At 62.9% G+C, this 15,864-nt stretch overlaps 1 protein-coding gene across 4 annotated transcripts; it reads right to left on the reverse strand.

The window, feature by feature from the left end:
• Positions 1 to 1,202: 1,202 nt before the first annotated feature.
• On the reverse strand, positions 1,203 to 13,874 carry KCNC3 (potassium voltage-gated channel subfamily C member 3). Of its 4 annotated transcripts, XR_011543857.1 has the most exons (6): positions 12,972 to 13,874; positions 7,825 to 8,932; positions 6,214 to 6,405; positions 5,841 to 5,967; positions 3,012 to 3,071; positions 1,203 to 1,958 (listed from the first exon to the last, which is right to left on the reverse strand). XR_011543857.1 is itself a non-coding variant. In XM_070633222.1 (5 exons), the coding sequence occupies exons 1-4, from the start codon at positions 13,857 to 13,859 to the stop codon at positions 3,055 to 3,057; spliced, it is 2,205 nt and encodes a 734-aa protein (XP_070489323.1). In that variant the 5' UTR covers positions 13,860 to 13,874; the 3' UTR covers positions 1,203 to 1,958; positions 3,012 to 3,054. The 4 variants fall into 4 exon arrangements, 3 of the variants coding, with proteins under 3 accessions (XP_070489323.1, XP_070489320.1, XP_070489321.1); XM_070633222.1 differs by lacking the exon at positions 5,841 to 5,967; XM_070633220.1 differs by lacking the exons at positions 1,203 to 1,958; positions 3,012 to 3,071 and adding an exon at positions 4,551 to 4,710.
• Between the last annotated feature and the right edge of the window lie 1,990 nt (positions 13,875 to 15,864).

Consider the following 15,864-nt stretch of genomic DNA (forward strand, 5'->3'; position numbering starts at 1 on the left):
CTCAGTGACACCCCCCCACCCCAACCCTCGGGTGGAGGGGTTCCTGAGGCCATGGGAGCAGAGGGATGGAGGTTGCTCATTCCGTGGGCCCCCAGGTCCGAAAGGGGAGGGTCCTCTAAGGATTGTGGGACCGGCGTGGTCTCCGGGCTTGGGGGAGGTAGCGCATCCTTGAGCCAGGATGGGATGTGAGCAATGACTGCGCACCCGCCGGCGGGGCGGGGCGGGGAACGCCGGGGAAGGGCGGCTGGGGTCGCAGCCCGGGTGGGTAGGTCGTCGTTTCCCAAGCTTCTGAGATGCCAGTGTCCCTCCATTCGGGCACAGCCTCTCCTTGAAACGGAAACACTTCTAACCTAAGTAAACGGTGTCCTGGCCCAGCAGCAGCAAGTGGACTTACCGGCTTCTGTGCAAAATACCGCGAGACAAAACTTTTAAAAGAAATGTTTGTCCTCGCGCTGCCTAAAAAGTTAGCCGATCACCAGGGGTGCAAATAGGACCCTCTGGGAAACTCTGGGGTCCATGAAGAGGGGGCCTTTGGGGCACCATTTAAGGGAAGGGGCTCTTGGGGGACGCAGGGGTCGGCATAAGAAAGGGGGTGCCCCCTTAAGGTCCGGTTCCCTGGAATTGTAGACAGGTTGGGCCCCTTTCGGAAATTCTAGCGTCAGGGGAACCTGAGGTGGATGTCTGATGTCAGAGAGTTGGGGATGCCGAGGGGTGGCGGGCAGGCCTGAGGATTTGGGGGTGTCCAGAAAATGTTCGAGTGTGGGAAGGACTCGGAGCATCCCTAAGGCTGAAGTGAGCGGAGTGGAGGCGGTGCGAGAGGGGCCGGGATGCAATGGGGGGAGTGGGGTTTGGGGACCCATCCCAGGAGCCTGTGGGGCTTTGGGGTATGTGGGGCGCCAAGGTCAGTTTCGGGACTTCCGGGAGCAGGTCTCGCGTCCCGGGAATCTGGAGGGGGTGTCGGGGAATTCTGTGCGCTGGGGGCCACATCCTCCCAGGAGTTCTGAGATGGGAGGTCTGAGTCCATGCAGCGGGGAGAGAGGCGAGCAGATCCCTGGGGGGTGGAGGATGGGGGTGGGGGGATGAGAGGGTGAAATTCACCAGAGGGATCCTCCCAAAGGCTGAGGGAGCAGCTGTCCGCAGCCCACCCCACCCCCACCCCCTCCGTGCCTCCGCTCCTGCCATCTGAGTTCAGCTCTGGTTTCTGGCTTTGAGTGAATGTTCCTCCTTCCCCCACATTGTTGCTAGTTTTTTTTTTTTTCTTCTTTAATCAATGCGTGATGGGTTGCCTTCCTGGGGTGAAGGGTGGGAGGCTAGGAGACCCTCCTGTGGCTTAAAGGCCAGCCCGACGACCCCCTTGAGGTCCCCGCCCCCTCCCCAGAGTGCCCCTTCCCTCAAATGCATGGCATGCAACCCTTGGCGGCTTATTGCTGAGGTGGAGTTGGGGAGGTGGCGTCCAGGTTGGGGGAGGCATGCAGAGTAGGGGGAAGGTGCCCCAAAATGTAACTGGCATAATTTGGACGTATTTACACAAGTGGATGGCAGGGGGGTGTCCTATGGCTCATGGAGACCTGAGAAGGCTTTATTTTTTTGGGAGGGTGCGGAGAATTAGGGGGAGGATGGGCTTTGGCTCCTCCCCCTCCATCCTGGGGGCCCAGGTCGGGGTGAGGGGCCCGGGGGTGTCTGCTGGCGTCGTCGTCTCGGTTGCATATTATTAATAACTTTTTGATTTTTTTTAAAAAAACCCTTTCCCCCACCCCCCCCCAGCTCCTTTGACCTTCTTCCCTGTCACCCCCGAGTCCCCCCACGGGGGGGAGGGGAGCGCTAGAGGATGGAGGGCAGGGTTGGGGGAGCGCGGCGGGCGGCCCTGGGCGAGCCAGGGGGGGTGGCAAGGGGCGCGAGGCGCAGGGACACCCCGCTGAGGCCCGCGATGCTGCTCAGGCTGCGGGATTTCTCGTAACCTGGGGGGGGGGGGCAGAAACACGAGGGGGGAAGCATGGAGAAGGGGGTGCAGGGGGGTGGGTCCCACAGACAGAGAGACCCCAAGACAGAGAGCGGCAGGAGAGAAACAGACAGAGGATACGAGATGGAGAGAGAGAGAGAGACAGGAAAAGGCAAGAGACAGAAAGAGGAGGGAGAGAGCACGAGGTACCCGGAGCAAGAGAGACCGAGACAGCCAGGGAGACAGAGACAGACAGACAGCAAGATACCAAAAGACAGAAGGACAGAAGCAGAGAGATGGACAGAGGCGGACCAAGGAGATGGAGAGAGAGATGAACAAATCAGACAGTCAGTCGGCGTCGAGGAGAAAGGTTCAGACATGGGGAGGGGGGAGAGATTCAGGGTTAGGAGGCAGGGTGGCGCCCCCCGGGCCTCCCCCACCCCATCCCCACCATAGCTCACCCCCCCCTCCCCCCCCCCCGTTGGCCCTCTCATCTGAGGCAATAAGGTGGGGGCAGCAAGGCGGATGGTGCCAGCACCGGCATGGGCATGGGGGGGGGCGCTGGGTGGGATGCATGTTGGGGAGCAGCGTGGGGGGGGGGCACGCGGGGCCGCGGCGGGAGGGGGTGCGGCCGGCCTCGATGTGGAGGAAGGAGGAAAGCAGGTGGGGGTGCCTTGAGGTGAGGGGCTGGGTGGAGCAGAGTGGGCAGGGCCCATGGGGGCCAGAGGACAGCTCCCAGAGCAGTCTGGGGGGGCCAAGGCTCACCTGCAGTTGTCATGGGGCATCTTTAAAGGGTCAAGAAGCCTTCACATGGGGGGCCTTCTGACGGGAAGGTTCTAAACGCGTCTTGAGACCCAAAGGGATCCAAGACTGAGGAGCATGGTGGTCTCTGGAAAGCTTGGCGGGTCTTAACAGTTCTGCCAGCGTCTGGGGGCACCTGTAGGGTTTTTCTAGGCAGCACCCAGGGGTCTGTCTGCACAAGGGCGTCTTGACCGTAGGAGAGAGGGCCTGGGGGGGGTTGGAAGCCCAGTATCTTGGGGACACCCCCTCCCAGCCATTCCCGATTGCTAACCTGGGGGAAAGGGGCAGGGGGGGACCGAGGGTCTCGCGAGGCCTCAGGCGGTGACAAGAGCTGGGGACAGAAATACACAGAGTCACGGCGGGGGGAGAGGGGTCAGGGGGAACCCCCCAACACAGCCTCACGGTTGGGGGGACGGAGAAACGCCGGGATCTCGTCCTCCTCTCTGGTGTTCTCCGGGGAGGGGGAGCAGTGAAATGGGGGCGGCCGGAGACATCAAATATGGAAGGAGCTTCCGGGGTGGCTGGGGGGCGGGGGACGAAGGAAAGGAGGAGGGAGAGGACTGGGGAGGGAAGGGGACGTAGGTCAGGTGTTGGACTCAGGTGGCTGGGGAGGGAAGATGGAGAAGGGAGGGGTGGGAGGTGCATGGGGGACAGGCCAGGAGGAAAGGGAGGGAGGGGGACAACAGTGGAGGGTGGGTCCCGGAGGAAGAAGGATAGAGAGGAAGGGAGGAGGCGGGAGGGAGGAAGAAGGATAGAGAGGAAGGGAGGAGGCGGGAGGGATCGGGGACCTCGGGGCAGAGGATTCAGTCAGCCCCATCAGCTCCAGCCATTATTTGAGTTCAATGAATGGATTTTGGCATCAGAGGCAAGAGAAGCAGAGACCTCCCCCCGACCACGCCTCCCTCCTCTACATTCCCAAATCCTCCCCACTCCCTCTACCCCTCCACCCCCCCACCCCCTCCACCCCCCGATTCCATGGGGGCCCATCCAGACCTGGGGGTGGGGGACAAAGGGTGGTAACAGGGCTGGGTGCAAGCAGGGGGAGGGGTGGGTGGGAGCAGGGAGGGGAGGTGGTAAGGAGATGAGGATGAAGGATGATGGGGGGGGGTTGCAACAAGGAGAGATGGAGGGACAGAACAAGAAGAGCCAGACAGTCCCCTCTGGACCGGGAGATTGGAAGCCTGGGTTCTCATCCCCGTTGGCTCTATGGCCTGGGGTTTGCTCCCTGAACTTCTGTCCAACAAGGGGGTTTAGACTGAGCCATCCCTGGAGGCTCCCAGTCCCGCTAAGGCAGAGATTCTTTAGGATCTGTATCTCTAAGGAAAATTCCACAGATGTTTGTTGAATGACTAAGAGATGGATCAAATTCCTTCGGGTAGCTTCCCAGCGCTTTTCAGATAAAATCCTGCCTCTTATCATGGCCAAAAACCCCCTCACGATCCTTCCCCCAGACTCTGCCTGGCACCCCTCACCCCTCGGCCAGTCGGCTCAGCCACACTTCCCTCCTTGCTATTCCTTTACCAAACCAAGCTCCTCCCACATCGGTACCTCAGGACCTTTGCACTTGCTGCCCCTTCTGCCTGGCTGGCCCTTTTTACCTTTTAGGCTTCATGTCACCTCAAAAAGGTCCTCTCAGGCCCCTTTATCTGAAGTGACCAGAGTAATTATCTCATTCTCTTTTTTTACTTATTTTATGGTTCCTCCAATCAGCGGGTGGCACACTTTTCCTGTAAAGGGCCAGATAGTAAATATTCTGGGGTCTGAGGGCCCCATGGTGTCTGTCGCAACTCTTCCGCAGCAGGACAGTGGCTGGGTTCCAATAAAGCTTTATTTATAAAACAGCTGGCCGACAGACTTGGCCCCTGGGCTGTAAGGCCGACCCATGCTCTAGAGTGGCAACTGTGATAGCAGATTCCCACTGTGTGTCCCGCCAAACGGCCAGTGCCTGGGACTGTGCCCTCAGTAATTAGCTGCAGGACGAAGGAATGAATCAATGAAGGAATGAGGGAATGGAGCGAGGTTGTTGTGGGGATTACATACGAGAAGCTCTGTTAAACTCCTGGCATGTGGTAAGCGCTTGGTGTGTTTGCTGAACGACTCATCTGTGAACCATCTCCTCACTCGGCCCCCCTCACCGCCCCCTGGCAAGTCCCCAGCCCTGTGTCTCCTGAACCCTGACCCCTGACCCTCTCTGCCTCGTCCCTTCCTCTCCATCCTCGCGGCCCTGACCCAGGCCTCGGCTTCTCCCCCTGGACCCTCGCCCCAGCCTCCTGACCGCCAGTCTCCCCACTCTAGTCCATTCCCACCAGGCCCCAGAGCTGACCCGCTGTCCCCAGGTCCCCGCACAAGGTCCCCTCAGCCCGGCCTGCCTTCCTGCCTCCCGCCCATCGACCAGTCCCAGGCTCCCTGGCTTTGCCTGTGCCGCTCGCTCTGGTCACTGCTGTCTAAAGAGGTCACTTCCTCACTCCAGGTCGGGATGACTCTGGCATCGGCTCCCTCAGGAAGCCTTTGCTGTCGCCTCCCTCCTACCCCGGCAATCGTGCTCCTCTCCCTCTCCCTGCGTGTCCCTGTGCCGCCTCCATTTCGGCATATGTCGCCTCAGAGAGCGACTTTCTAGGTCTCTCTGCCTCTCCCTCCAAACTGGGAGCTCCGGGGAGGGTCGATTTTGTTCACTGTTGAACCCCGTGCCTAACACCATGCTGGGGACACGGGGGCCCGTTCACAAGGGACTGGCTGGGTGGCTGGGTCTTTCTCATCCTGTCCTACACCCAGGAGGGTGTCCTGGGCGTGCACCCCGTTTTCTTGATCGGATGAAAAAGACCCGGGGTGAGGGGAGGCAGGGAGAGAGATGCGGATGGGGGTGAGGATGGGGTCGGTCGTGAGGGCGGGGCGGGGGGGTCAGGCACGTGGTTAGTTCGAGTGGGTTAGTGAGGGGCAGGGCAAGTCCTGGGCAGGAGGTGTGGGGTCAGTGTCTGGGCTGGGGGTTAAGTGGATGGAGCCGTTCACGGTGAGGGGGCAGGAGTCTCGGTCAGTGGGGGCTGCATGTTCTTGAGGAGTTAGTCGGGAGGGAGGGGGGGCTCAGAGGGTGGGGGCTACTTACCCCGGGGGGAGGGGGTTCGTCCACTAGGGGGATATCCAGGCCGCAGCGTTGGCGTTGAGGTCGGGCAAGAAGCTTGGGGGGCCTGGCTTACGCCAGTCTGGGGGGGGCAGTGGGGTAGCACCGGTGGCTGGGGGTAGGGGAAGAGGCCAGAGGGTCCGGGGTGGGGTGGGGGGAAATGGAGATGGAATAAAGACAGGTGAAGGGTCAGTGGTGAGGAAACTTGGAGCAGGGGGTCTGGGAAGGGAATTTGGGGCCAGGGGATGGGGGAAGGGAAGTCCAGCACCTCCTCCCCCATCCCCCTCTCTCCCCCTCCCCTGGGGGAGGGGGACAGAGGGAGGGTCCCAGGGTGGGGGGCCAGTGGAGGGCACCTCACCTTTCCGGATGGAGCCATCAGGGGAAGGGGCATAGTCAGTGAGGAGGAAGCAGGCTCGGTCCCGGCTGTAGCGGCCCCGGCTCCCGGGGGTGATGGGGCTCTTGTCTTCTGGGGACATGGCGGGCTGGTCGATGGCTGGACAGTCCTCATGGGCAAGCGCGGCTGCTGCTGGGTCCCCGTTGGGGCGGGGATCTGCGTCCCCAGGGTCAGACAGAGACACAAAGGAGAGAGTGAGGTGTGGGAACGCACGGCGAGGGTGAGATAAGGAAGGAAAGGGCGTGGGGGGCCCGGGTGCTGGACACAGGTGACAGAAGGGCAGGGCGTGGGGAGGGGGTGACGGGAGAGAGGCTCAGCTGGAGCAGGGTAGGGGGCATGGTGGGTGAGTTGTGGGGCAGGTCACTGGTGGTGGGTGTTGACCGCTGGGAAGGACAAAAGGGAAGGGTGGTCTGACGGTGATGGATGGAGGTGGGTCTGGGGGAGCATTGCCTTAGGAAGTGGTGGTTGGGCTGGGCGTGGGGCGCTAGGAAGGGCAGGACTGGGGTAGGGTGTTGGGTTGGTTGGCGTAGGTTTGGAGAGATGGCTAGAGGGATGCAGCTGGCTGGGAGGTGGTTGTTTAGGGAGGGGTGTTGGGCGCTGGAAAGGGCACAGTGGGGAGGGGTTGGGAAGGTGACAGATGGGGGGGGAGGTGGGGGTCCCCCAGGCTCTGACTCGAGCTATTTTTAATTGGTGTGAAACTGGGTCAGCGGCTGAGGGAGCAAGATGGGGGCCAGGAGGCCCAGCTCCCTTTCTTGACCTACTTAAGTCATGGGGGTGGGGCCCCCCACCCTCTCCCTCCTCCAGGACTGACACCCCAATCACAGCAGCTGAGGCACAGACCCCCCGGGGGCACAGACAGGCCCAGTCAACTGCCTTCTGCCCTCATCTCCTTCACTGCACCTCTTCCTCTTGGCGACACCTCTCAGGCCCCTCTCTGCCTCCTCCCTGCAGAACCAGAGACCGGGCCCTGGGTCCCAAGTCACCTTCCTCTCACGTGGCGGCTCTGCCCTCTGGGCCGCTCTCCAGCTCCTGGTTTTTAAGTCTTGTCTCTTCTCTCCGTCTCGCTGCTATTAGAACCTGAACTCTCTGCCGCCAACCCCCCACCCCGCCCTCCATCTCTGTCCTCTCTCCCTCTCTTCTCAGTGACAATCTCTTGGTCTCAGATTCTGTCACCTTTAGACTCTCTTTTCCTGAGATGCTGCACCTGCCTCTTGGCCTGTGTGTCTGGCCAGCCCGTGGCTCACACGGGCGACCCTCTCTCCCAGTGTGTATGTCTCCGGACGGCTCATTCCTCTGCCTCCCTGGTCCCCCCGAACACCTTGGCTACACCTGTCTCTCCAAAAACCTGTCTCTTTCACACAAAATCTCTGTCACTATTTCTCTGCCTCTTCTTTATCTTCCTTGACGGCTGTTTACTTTTCTTTCGTCTCGGTTGCTGACCATCCCGTCTCTCTAAGCCTCAGCAACAAACTCTCGCCTCCCCTCCCTCCACCGGCCAAACCTCCCCACCTCCTCCCATGAGTCTCTGCCTGGCACAACCCCCGCCCCCCGCCGCCCCTCGCGCCCCCTCCTCACCTGCCCTGTTGATCTCAATCACTTCCTCCTGAGCCAACGGGCAAGGCTCCCCAGGGGCCGGCAGAGGAGGCAGCCCCATGATCCCCAGCCCACCCGCTCCCCCCCTGAGCAGCCCGGGGTGCGTGTGGGGCCCCGGCGGGTAGGCCCCGGCCACAGTCACCCCCATGGAGGGCGGTGTGATGGGTGGCGGGGGGCTGATGCCGCCGCTGCCGTGGTGAGGGTGGGGCGGGGGCGGTGGGGGCGGGTCGGGCTTGCAGTAGTTCGGCGAGCCGGGCTGGGGGGGCCGGGGTATGTGTTTGTTCTTCTTCTTAGGCAGCTTCTGCTTGGCCATGGCCAGCGAATAGTACATGCCAAAGTTGTTGACAATGACGGGCACGGGCATGGCGATGGTCAGCACCCCCGCCAGGGCACACAGCGCCCCCACCAGCATCCCCGACCACGTCTTGGGGTACATGTCTCCATAGCCGAGGGTCGTCATGGTGACCACGGCCCACCAGAAGCCGATGGGGATGTTCTTGAAGTAGGTATGGTTGGAGCCCAGGATGTCATCGGGGTCGGCGCCAATGCGCTCGGCGTAGTAGATCATGGTGGCGAAGATGAGCACCCCCAGCGCCAGGAAGATGATGAGCAGCAGGAACTCATTGGTGCTGGCGCGGAGCGTGTGGCCCAGCACGCGCAGCCCCACAAAGTGGCGCGTGAGCTTGAAGATGCGCAGGATTCGGACGAAGCGGACCACCCGCAGGAAGCCCAGCACGTCTTTGGCGGCCTTGGAGCTGAGGCCCGAGAGGCCCACCTCGAGATAAAAGGGCAGGATGGCAACGCAGTCGATGATGTTGAGGCTGCTCTTGAGAAATTCCACCTTGTCCGGACAGAAGGTGATGCGCATGAGGAACTCGAAGGTGAACCAGACCACGCACACGCCCTCCACGTAGGTCAGGAAGGGCTCCGTCTCCACCTCCACGTTGGTGATGTTCTCCGGCGGAGCCCCCGGGATCGGGGAGGCCTGTGTCACCGTCTTGTTGCTGATATGGATGAAGCCCTCGTGGGTCTCCAGGCAGAAGGTGGTGATGGAGATTAGGATGAATAAGAGGGAGGCGAAGGCCACGTACTGTGGGGCAGGGCGGGAGACAGAGGACAAAAGGTGACCCAGGCATCTGGTCCACTAGCCGTCTCCAAAAGCCTCTCCTAGGGGCCACTCTCCCAGCCCAAAAATCCTGGGGAATCTCAGCATCCCAATTCCATGCCTTCATCACTTCCTGCATCTTATTTCCCATCTAAAACTCGCGATAGGAGAGGGAAAGGACCAGAGGCTGCTCTCCCCCAGCTCAAGAGAGGAGCTGGCCCCAGCAGTGGTAGCAGATGGCCAACTGCTCTCCTGGAAACTGCAATTTCTGGCCCGCAGTTGCTGTCTCTTACACCGCCTCCCCCTCACCCTCCTGTTCCCTGTGTCCTGTCTCAGGGCTCTCTGGCCAGGTCCAAGGGTTCTGCCACGGGGATGTGGGCTGGGGATGGGGTTGGGGAGACTAAGATCACACCCCCTCTGTGTCTCAAGGGCTTTGGAGCTGAGGGAGGGGGAAGGGAAGGTGGGCAGGGAGACAGAATCCTGAGGCGGTGAAGAGTAAGAAAGGCTGGGTTTGGATCCGGCTTTCCCCCTGCCTAACTTGGGCCAGGAGATGAAGTTTTCTGAACCTCAAGTTTTTTACAGGGTTATTGGGAGGATTAAATTATATTAGTATGCAAAGGGTCTGGCTCCTAAAACAGTGCTTGGCCCAGTGTCAGGAACTTAGTAAGAAGGTGTGAGCTCTTATTAGGATATGGGGGCCTCTTAGTGGGGGGCAAGGTCAAGGGGCCAAGGTTTAAGGACCTTGGTACCTATGTCCGGGCCTCAGAAAAGGGAGAAGGCTGGGTGAGGCCCTCACCCTGAGAGCACAGGGCAGGAAAGTGGAACCGCAGAGGGCCCGAGGGGTGCTAAGGCCCGGGAGGAGCAAGGAAGTGAGGAGTCCAGACTGACTCCCTAGGAAAGCCTATGGAGATAAGGGGACGTGGGGTTTATGGCTCTTCGGGAGGAAGTGGGGGCCGGGGACCTGGGTGTTGGGGGAGAGGACAGGGCTAGCGCCAAAGAAAGGTGAGGGGGCTTGTCGGAGGTGCAGAGCATTGGGGGTGGGAGGGTGCCTAAGTCATTTCAGGTTGGGGACCCATCAGAGTCCTGCTACACAATGGTGAGGCTTTGAGGAAAGCCTTGAGGAGGAGAGGGGGCGGGGTCAAGATCTTGGAGAAGGAAGGGGAGGGGTCAGGCCCCTAGAGATGATAGTGGGCTTTCCCAAATAGAGGGGAGGAGGAAGAAGTGAGCTTAGTCCTTAGAGAGGGAAAGGGATGGGTGTCCCGTAAAAAGCAGACTTTATCAGATGGGGAGAGGAGGAGGGAGGGCCTGGGGCGCAGAGAAGAGAGGGGGCCAGGGTCAGGTTGCAGAGAGGACCCTAGGCCTTGGCGGCGGGCTGAGGGTCAGCGCTGGCCCTCTCCGCCCCGCCCCCCTCTGGGTTTCTCCGCAGTGGTTAAGGGGCCAAAGGCCGCCACAGGGCGCATGCCCGGTGCTCCCCCGCCCGCTCGGAGCGGGGCGCGCGGCGCGGGCTGCGGCACCGCAGTGGGGGCGGGCCGGCCGGGCCGGGGGGCGGGGCGCGGCGGCCAGCACCGCGGACAGCTCCCCCGCCGCAGTGCGCAGCCGCAGCGGCCGGGCGCCGTCTTAACCCCTTCCCGGCCGGAGCCGAGCCGGCAGCGCGCAGCCGCGGCTCCACCGCCCGGAGGCCGCGGGCCAGCAGCTCCATTAACTCCTTCCCTCCCAGGGCACGGGAGGGGAGGTGGGCACCCGCCGCAGTGCGCAGCTGTAGAGGCTGGACGGCGTCGGGACTGGTTTAACCCCTCGCCCAGAGATGTTCAAAAGCAGGAGGGGTAGGAGGGCACGGAGTCCCTGTAAGAAGGAAAGGAGAGATTATGGGGAGGGGACCGAGGGGAAGGCGAGGCCGGACCCTCCACGTTGCAGTGGCCTCAGCTCCCAACTCTCTCAAGCTAAGTTGGAGGCTGGAAAGTGCTTGGCCCGCCGTGGACACTCAGAAAACATTTGTAGAGTAAACGAGTGAATCCCGTAGCTGTCCCGGACCCCTAGCCTCACCTCAGCACCCTTCAATGGGGTCACAAGAAGGAAGGGCGCCCCAGGCCATGGGGAAGAGGGCCACTCAGAGGCCGGAGGGGGCATCTAGGGCCATGTCCCTTCCGCGCCTCCTCTACCCCACCTCCCCCCACCCAACCCCAAATCTCGCCAACTCAGCGCTTCCCGAGGACCAAACTTTATGCGGTGCCTCCGGGCCCCCCTCCCCCCGGCTCCCTCCCCCGGCGCGAATGCGGCACTGCGGCTCCGCGTCCTTCCCGGCCCAGGACACGGCACGGTGGGGGGGAGGGGGCCGGCCCGGCTCCTCCGGGAGTTAGGTCCCCAGGAGGCTAGGAGGGGGCCTGGCGTCTCTGCTCTTTCCCTGTCTTTCTAATTCCACCCCGCACCCCACCCCCGCCCCGTTCTGAACTGTCCTCCTCTCTTCCAACACAGGGAGGAAGTTAGGAGGAGGAAGAGGTTCGAGGGAGAGCCAGGGGGAGGGTGGCCATAGAGCCCGGCAAGTTACAGATGTTTGGGGAAAGTTTTGGGGGGGGGGGTGGATGAAGGGAGCTTTGGGGAAAATTTCGAGGGAGATAAGGCTGGAGGGAAGTTGAGGCTGGAGCGTGGGCTCTCTGGTTGGGGTGGGGGCTGAGGGGCCCAGTCTTGGACTTTGGACTGGAGGGGGGTGCGGCTTGGGAAAGGGGGAGGCAGCAGGGCTGGGGGGGAGGGAGGAGGGAAGAAGACCAAGGCAGGGTAGAAAGAACTGGGAGCTATTTTGAGAAGTTTTAGGGCTGATACCCTGAGAAGGGTCCCAAGGATTGAGGTCAGGCAAAGTTGTGGAGCAGAAGAGAAAGTCATTGACTGACCAGGAGGCTCCAGGGGTAAGGGGGGAGGGACCCCAGAGAGGGAAAGTGGGCTGTGCAGGGTAAACGATGGAAGGGAGAAGCGGGGGGAATCTGTGGATGAGGGAGAAGCAGTTCTGGAGGACATATGGGAGGTTCTGGAGAGGAAAGGCATATTATGGGGGCTCAGGACTCTTCTGGAGACATTGAGGAGGAGTGTGAAAGGCTTGGGGGAAGTCTGAAGCTTTATGGGGAAAATCCTTGGGATGAGAGTTGGCGTGGAGGATGCAGGAAGGGCTGTGAACACAGAGAGGGGCTGGAGGGTCCCAGGAGGGAAGATGCCCGGAGACTCAGGGTCACAGTGAGGGGGGAGCTGGAACTGTCCCAGCCAGAGCAAGTGGTCTGGAGGTTCGAGGCAGTTCAGGAGACTCTGAGAGCGGGGTGGGGCGTCTTCGGAGACTTTGGGGGCAGAACAAGCAGGGAAGTTCAAAAATAGCCAGGAGACTCAAGCTTGGATGGAGAGACGGAGGAGGCGGGGAGACGGGCAGAGGGAGAGCCAGGGAGGGTCGGGAGAGCATGAGAGACTGAGGGCTGGAGAGGGGGGCTTCAGAGGGTCTGCAGGGGGCGGGGAAAGGGGGGGCAGCGTTTGCAGGCCTGGGACACTTTGCGGGTTAGGAAGGGGTGTCTTCTGACTCTGGAGAAGCTCCAAAAAACTGAGGGCTGGGGAGAGGATCCGAGGGGTAGCCAGGGGAGGTGAAAAGAGGTTTGGAGGACTCTGAGGGTTGGGGAAAGGTCTTCGGAGGGTCTCAGAGGGGTTCAGGAAAGGCAGGGGCGGGGTTCAGAGGAACCCCGAAATATCACGGTCGGGGAGGGTTTCTAAGGGTGTAGGGCGGCTTAGAGAAGCGGGATGGGGTTTGGAGGAGTCTGGGGGATTCTGAATGTTGGAGACGCGTCTTCTGAGGATCTGGGCACGGCCGGGAGAGGGGGGCGTGTTCAGAGGTGTGCGGGAGACTCGGGGTTGCGGGAAGAGGCTTCTAAGAGACGGGCAGGCCGAGAAAGAGAGACCAGGAGGGGGTGGGACGGGCTATGGGGTTCTGAGGGTTGAGATGGGGGCGCCTGGAGAGGGGAAGGGGATGGGGGGGTGGCTCCGAGAGCGCGCTCACCCTGGCGGCCCGCGACGAGTAGGGGTCCTCGAAGAGCGCCCACACGCGGGGCTGCCAGCGGCGCCACCACGTGCCGCCCGCGCCGCCCGCGCCCCCTGGCGGCCCCCCGGCGCCGCCGCCCGCGTCCTGGAAGCAGAGGCGCTTGAGCTCGCCGCCCGCGCCGTCCAGGCCGCCGCCGCCCGCGCCCGCCTCGTCGTCCAGGCCCGCGTCGTGGGCGCCCGCGGCGTTGGCGGCGTTGGCGGCGCCGGCGGGGTCGGGCGCCTCGAAGGAGTCGAGCGCCTCCTCGGCGTCGCGGTGCTGCCGGTAGGTCATCCAGCAGCAGGCCTCCACGTCGGTCTCGTCGATGCCCCAGAAGCCGAGCTCCTCCTCGAAGAGCGGCCCGCACACGTCGGCCGGGCAGTGCAGCTTGCCGGTGCGGTAGTAGTTGAGCACGTAGGCGAAGACGCCCGGGTGCCGGTCGAAGAAGAACTCGTCGGCGCCCGGGTCGTAGTCGAAGCGCGCCGCCGCCTCGGGCTCCGTCAGGCCGGCCAGCCGCGTCCCCGGCAGGGTGCGCAGCGTCGAGCGGTACGTCTCATGGCGCACGCCGCCCACGTTGATCACGATCTTGCCGCTGTCGCCACCGCCGCCGCCGTGCCGCCCCATGGCCGCCGCCGGCAGCCCGGGGCATGGCTCGGCGCGCCGGCCCCCGGGCCCGCGGGGTGCCGGGGGGCCCGCCGGGGACGCGGCGGGGCCGGGCTGCGCAGGCTGCTGCTGCTGCTGCAGCGGCGGCGGTGGCGGCGGCGGGGACAGCGGCGGCGGGGACTCGGGCGGCTGCGGCGGAGGCGCCGGCTGCTGCTTGCTGGCCCCCTGGCGCCCGCGGAAGGACGAGACGCAGACTGAGCTCAGCATTGGACGGGGGGCGGGGCTGGAGGGGCGGGGCGTCTGGGGGGGCGGGGCCGCAGGGGGAGAGACAGACGTGATTGGGTGGGAGGAGGCGATGGATTGAGGGGGCGGGGCCGCGGTGGGGGAGGACCCAAGCTGATTGGGCTGCGGGGAGGCGGGGCGGGGCTGAAGCCGGGAGAAGGGCGGGGACTCTAAGGCAGCCTAGCTGGACGGGGCGGGGCCGCAGATGAAACGGACCGATTGGATCTTTGCGAGAGCAGGAGCGGGGCGGGAAAAGGTGTTAAAGGAGGCGGGATGGGCAGCTAACGTTGGCTGGCTTGGCAGCACAAGGAGAACAGAGGAGGCGGGGCTGGATGTAAGAAAGAGATCTGATTGAACTGAACAAAAAGAGGGGGCGAGGCAGAGGAAGGGGACAAGTCTAGGCTATTTACAGAGGTCTGAGTGGCTGTGACAGAGGGATGGGCGGGGCCACAAGGGGGGGAGGCTGCCCTGATTGGCCAGAGAAGGATCGCGGGTCCGGACCTAAAGAGCCCGCACACAGGCCCTGCTGGGGAGGGGCAGATGGAGACGGTCGGGTTGGGCTCCTAACATTGCTTGGAAGAGGCAGGAGGATCTTAAGAAGCAAGGTCGGAAACAGTAGAAACAGACCTGATTGGGCTGGGAGAGTGAAGGAGCGGGACCGAACGAGGGCGGGAACTGGAAAGGGAGCGTGGCTAGCACTTCCACGCGAAGTGGCTCTAGGCTGGCCTGAAAGGGGACAGGGCAAGGGGAACAAGGACTGAGACCCAGTGAGAAGGGGCGGAGATGAGCGAGGCCTGGAAACCTGACAGCGTCTGGATAGGACTGAGGGAGGGGGCGAGGTAAAGGGGCGTGGCGGGGCTGCAAGCTCGGTCAGCTTAGACGGGGAGTGTCAGGTTGAAAGGGGCCGGACTGAGGATGGGGGGTGGGGTCTACGAATGGTAGAAAATGTTTTGAATGGGCTGTGGGAAGGCGAGACGGGGCTTTAAGGGGCTTGAAAGTAACCAGGCCAGGCGGGGGCGGGCCAGGGCTAAGAGAGGGTAGAGGAATGGGAGACGGGGCCGCTAAGAGAAAGGTGAGACCTGTAAAGAGTACAACGCTACCAGCCTGGGAGTCTTTGGGGCCAGAGGACCTGGGAGAGAGCCCTAAGTGTCAGCGGGGTCTTGGAGGGCGGGGCGAGAACTTCCAACTGGTGAGGGAAACAGCGGACTACAGACAGGAGGACCAAGGGATGGAGGGAACCGGAACACAGGCGGAGGGGAGACGCCAAAGCGCCTGGAGTCACAGTGTAGGCTGAGACAGTAGGCGGGGCCAATGGGAAATGGGGGCGGGGCTAGGTGTCAGAGAATTCTGGTGGGAGGGGACAGATGGAGGGTTGGGGCGGAGCTAATAGAGGGGCGGGGCCAGAGCTAGGCGGACCACCCCGGAGGGGGTCCGGCCCCGCCCCCTGGGCCGGCCTTGACACCGGCGGCAGGGCGCAGGCGCAGGGGCTGGGGCGGGGCCAGCGGCTGCGGCGGGGGCTGCGGCGGGAGGAGGCGGTGCCTGTGGGAGCGGAGGGGGCGGGTCAGGGGCTGCGGGCGGCCGCTCGGCACCGACCCTGGCCCGCCGCCTCCCTCTGCAGGTGCGGCGGCTGGTTCGTATCCCTCCCACCCACCCCCGCTCCCGTCTCTGTGTCTCTTGGTGTTCCTTTGTCTCCCCTTTCTCTGAGTATTTGTTCCCCCGTCTCTGCCCTCATCCTTCGGAGAATCTGGTCCCTCTTTTCTAAGTCTCCGGGCTCCCTCTGGGGCTCTGTCCCATTGTTCTCTGAATCTGTCCCCTTCTGAGTCTTTGCCCCTCTTCTCTTTAAGCCTCAGTCTCCTCTCCCCCGACCGTGGCTCAGTTCCCCCACCCCCAGTATCCTTCTCCTGGTCTCTGACTTTTTTCTCAGGGGTTTGCCTCTCTCCCTGGGTCTCTGTCCCCTTCCCTCTCTGGGTCCCTGTCCCCCTCTCTCTGG

Source organism: Equus przewalskii, chromosome 9 (assembly GCF_037783145.1).
Source record: "Equus przewalskii isolate Varuska chromosome 9, EquPr2, whole genome shotgun sequence".
Classification (NCBI taxonomy): domain Eukaryota; kingdom Metazoa; phylum Chordata; class Mammalia; order Perissodactyla; family Equidae; genus Equus; species Equus przewalskii.

Bases quoted from the DNA above. Each gene is read 5' to 3' on its own strand.
- KCNC3 (XM_070633219.1), bottom strand. From the start codon at position 13,859: ATGCTGAGCTCAGTCTGCGTCTCGTCCTTCCGCGGGCGCCAGGGGGCC. The intron at 8,933-12,971 runs GTGAGCGCGCTC...CCTGCCCCACAG, and splicing joins ACTCGTCGCGGGCCGCCAGG to TACGTGGCCTTCGCCTCCCT. The intron at 1,959-6,213 runs GTGAGGTGCCCT...CCCCCCCCCCAG, and splicing joins TGATGGCTCCATCCGGAAAG to GTTACGAGAAATCCCGCAGC.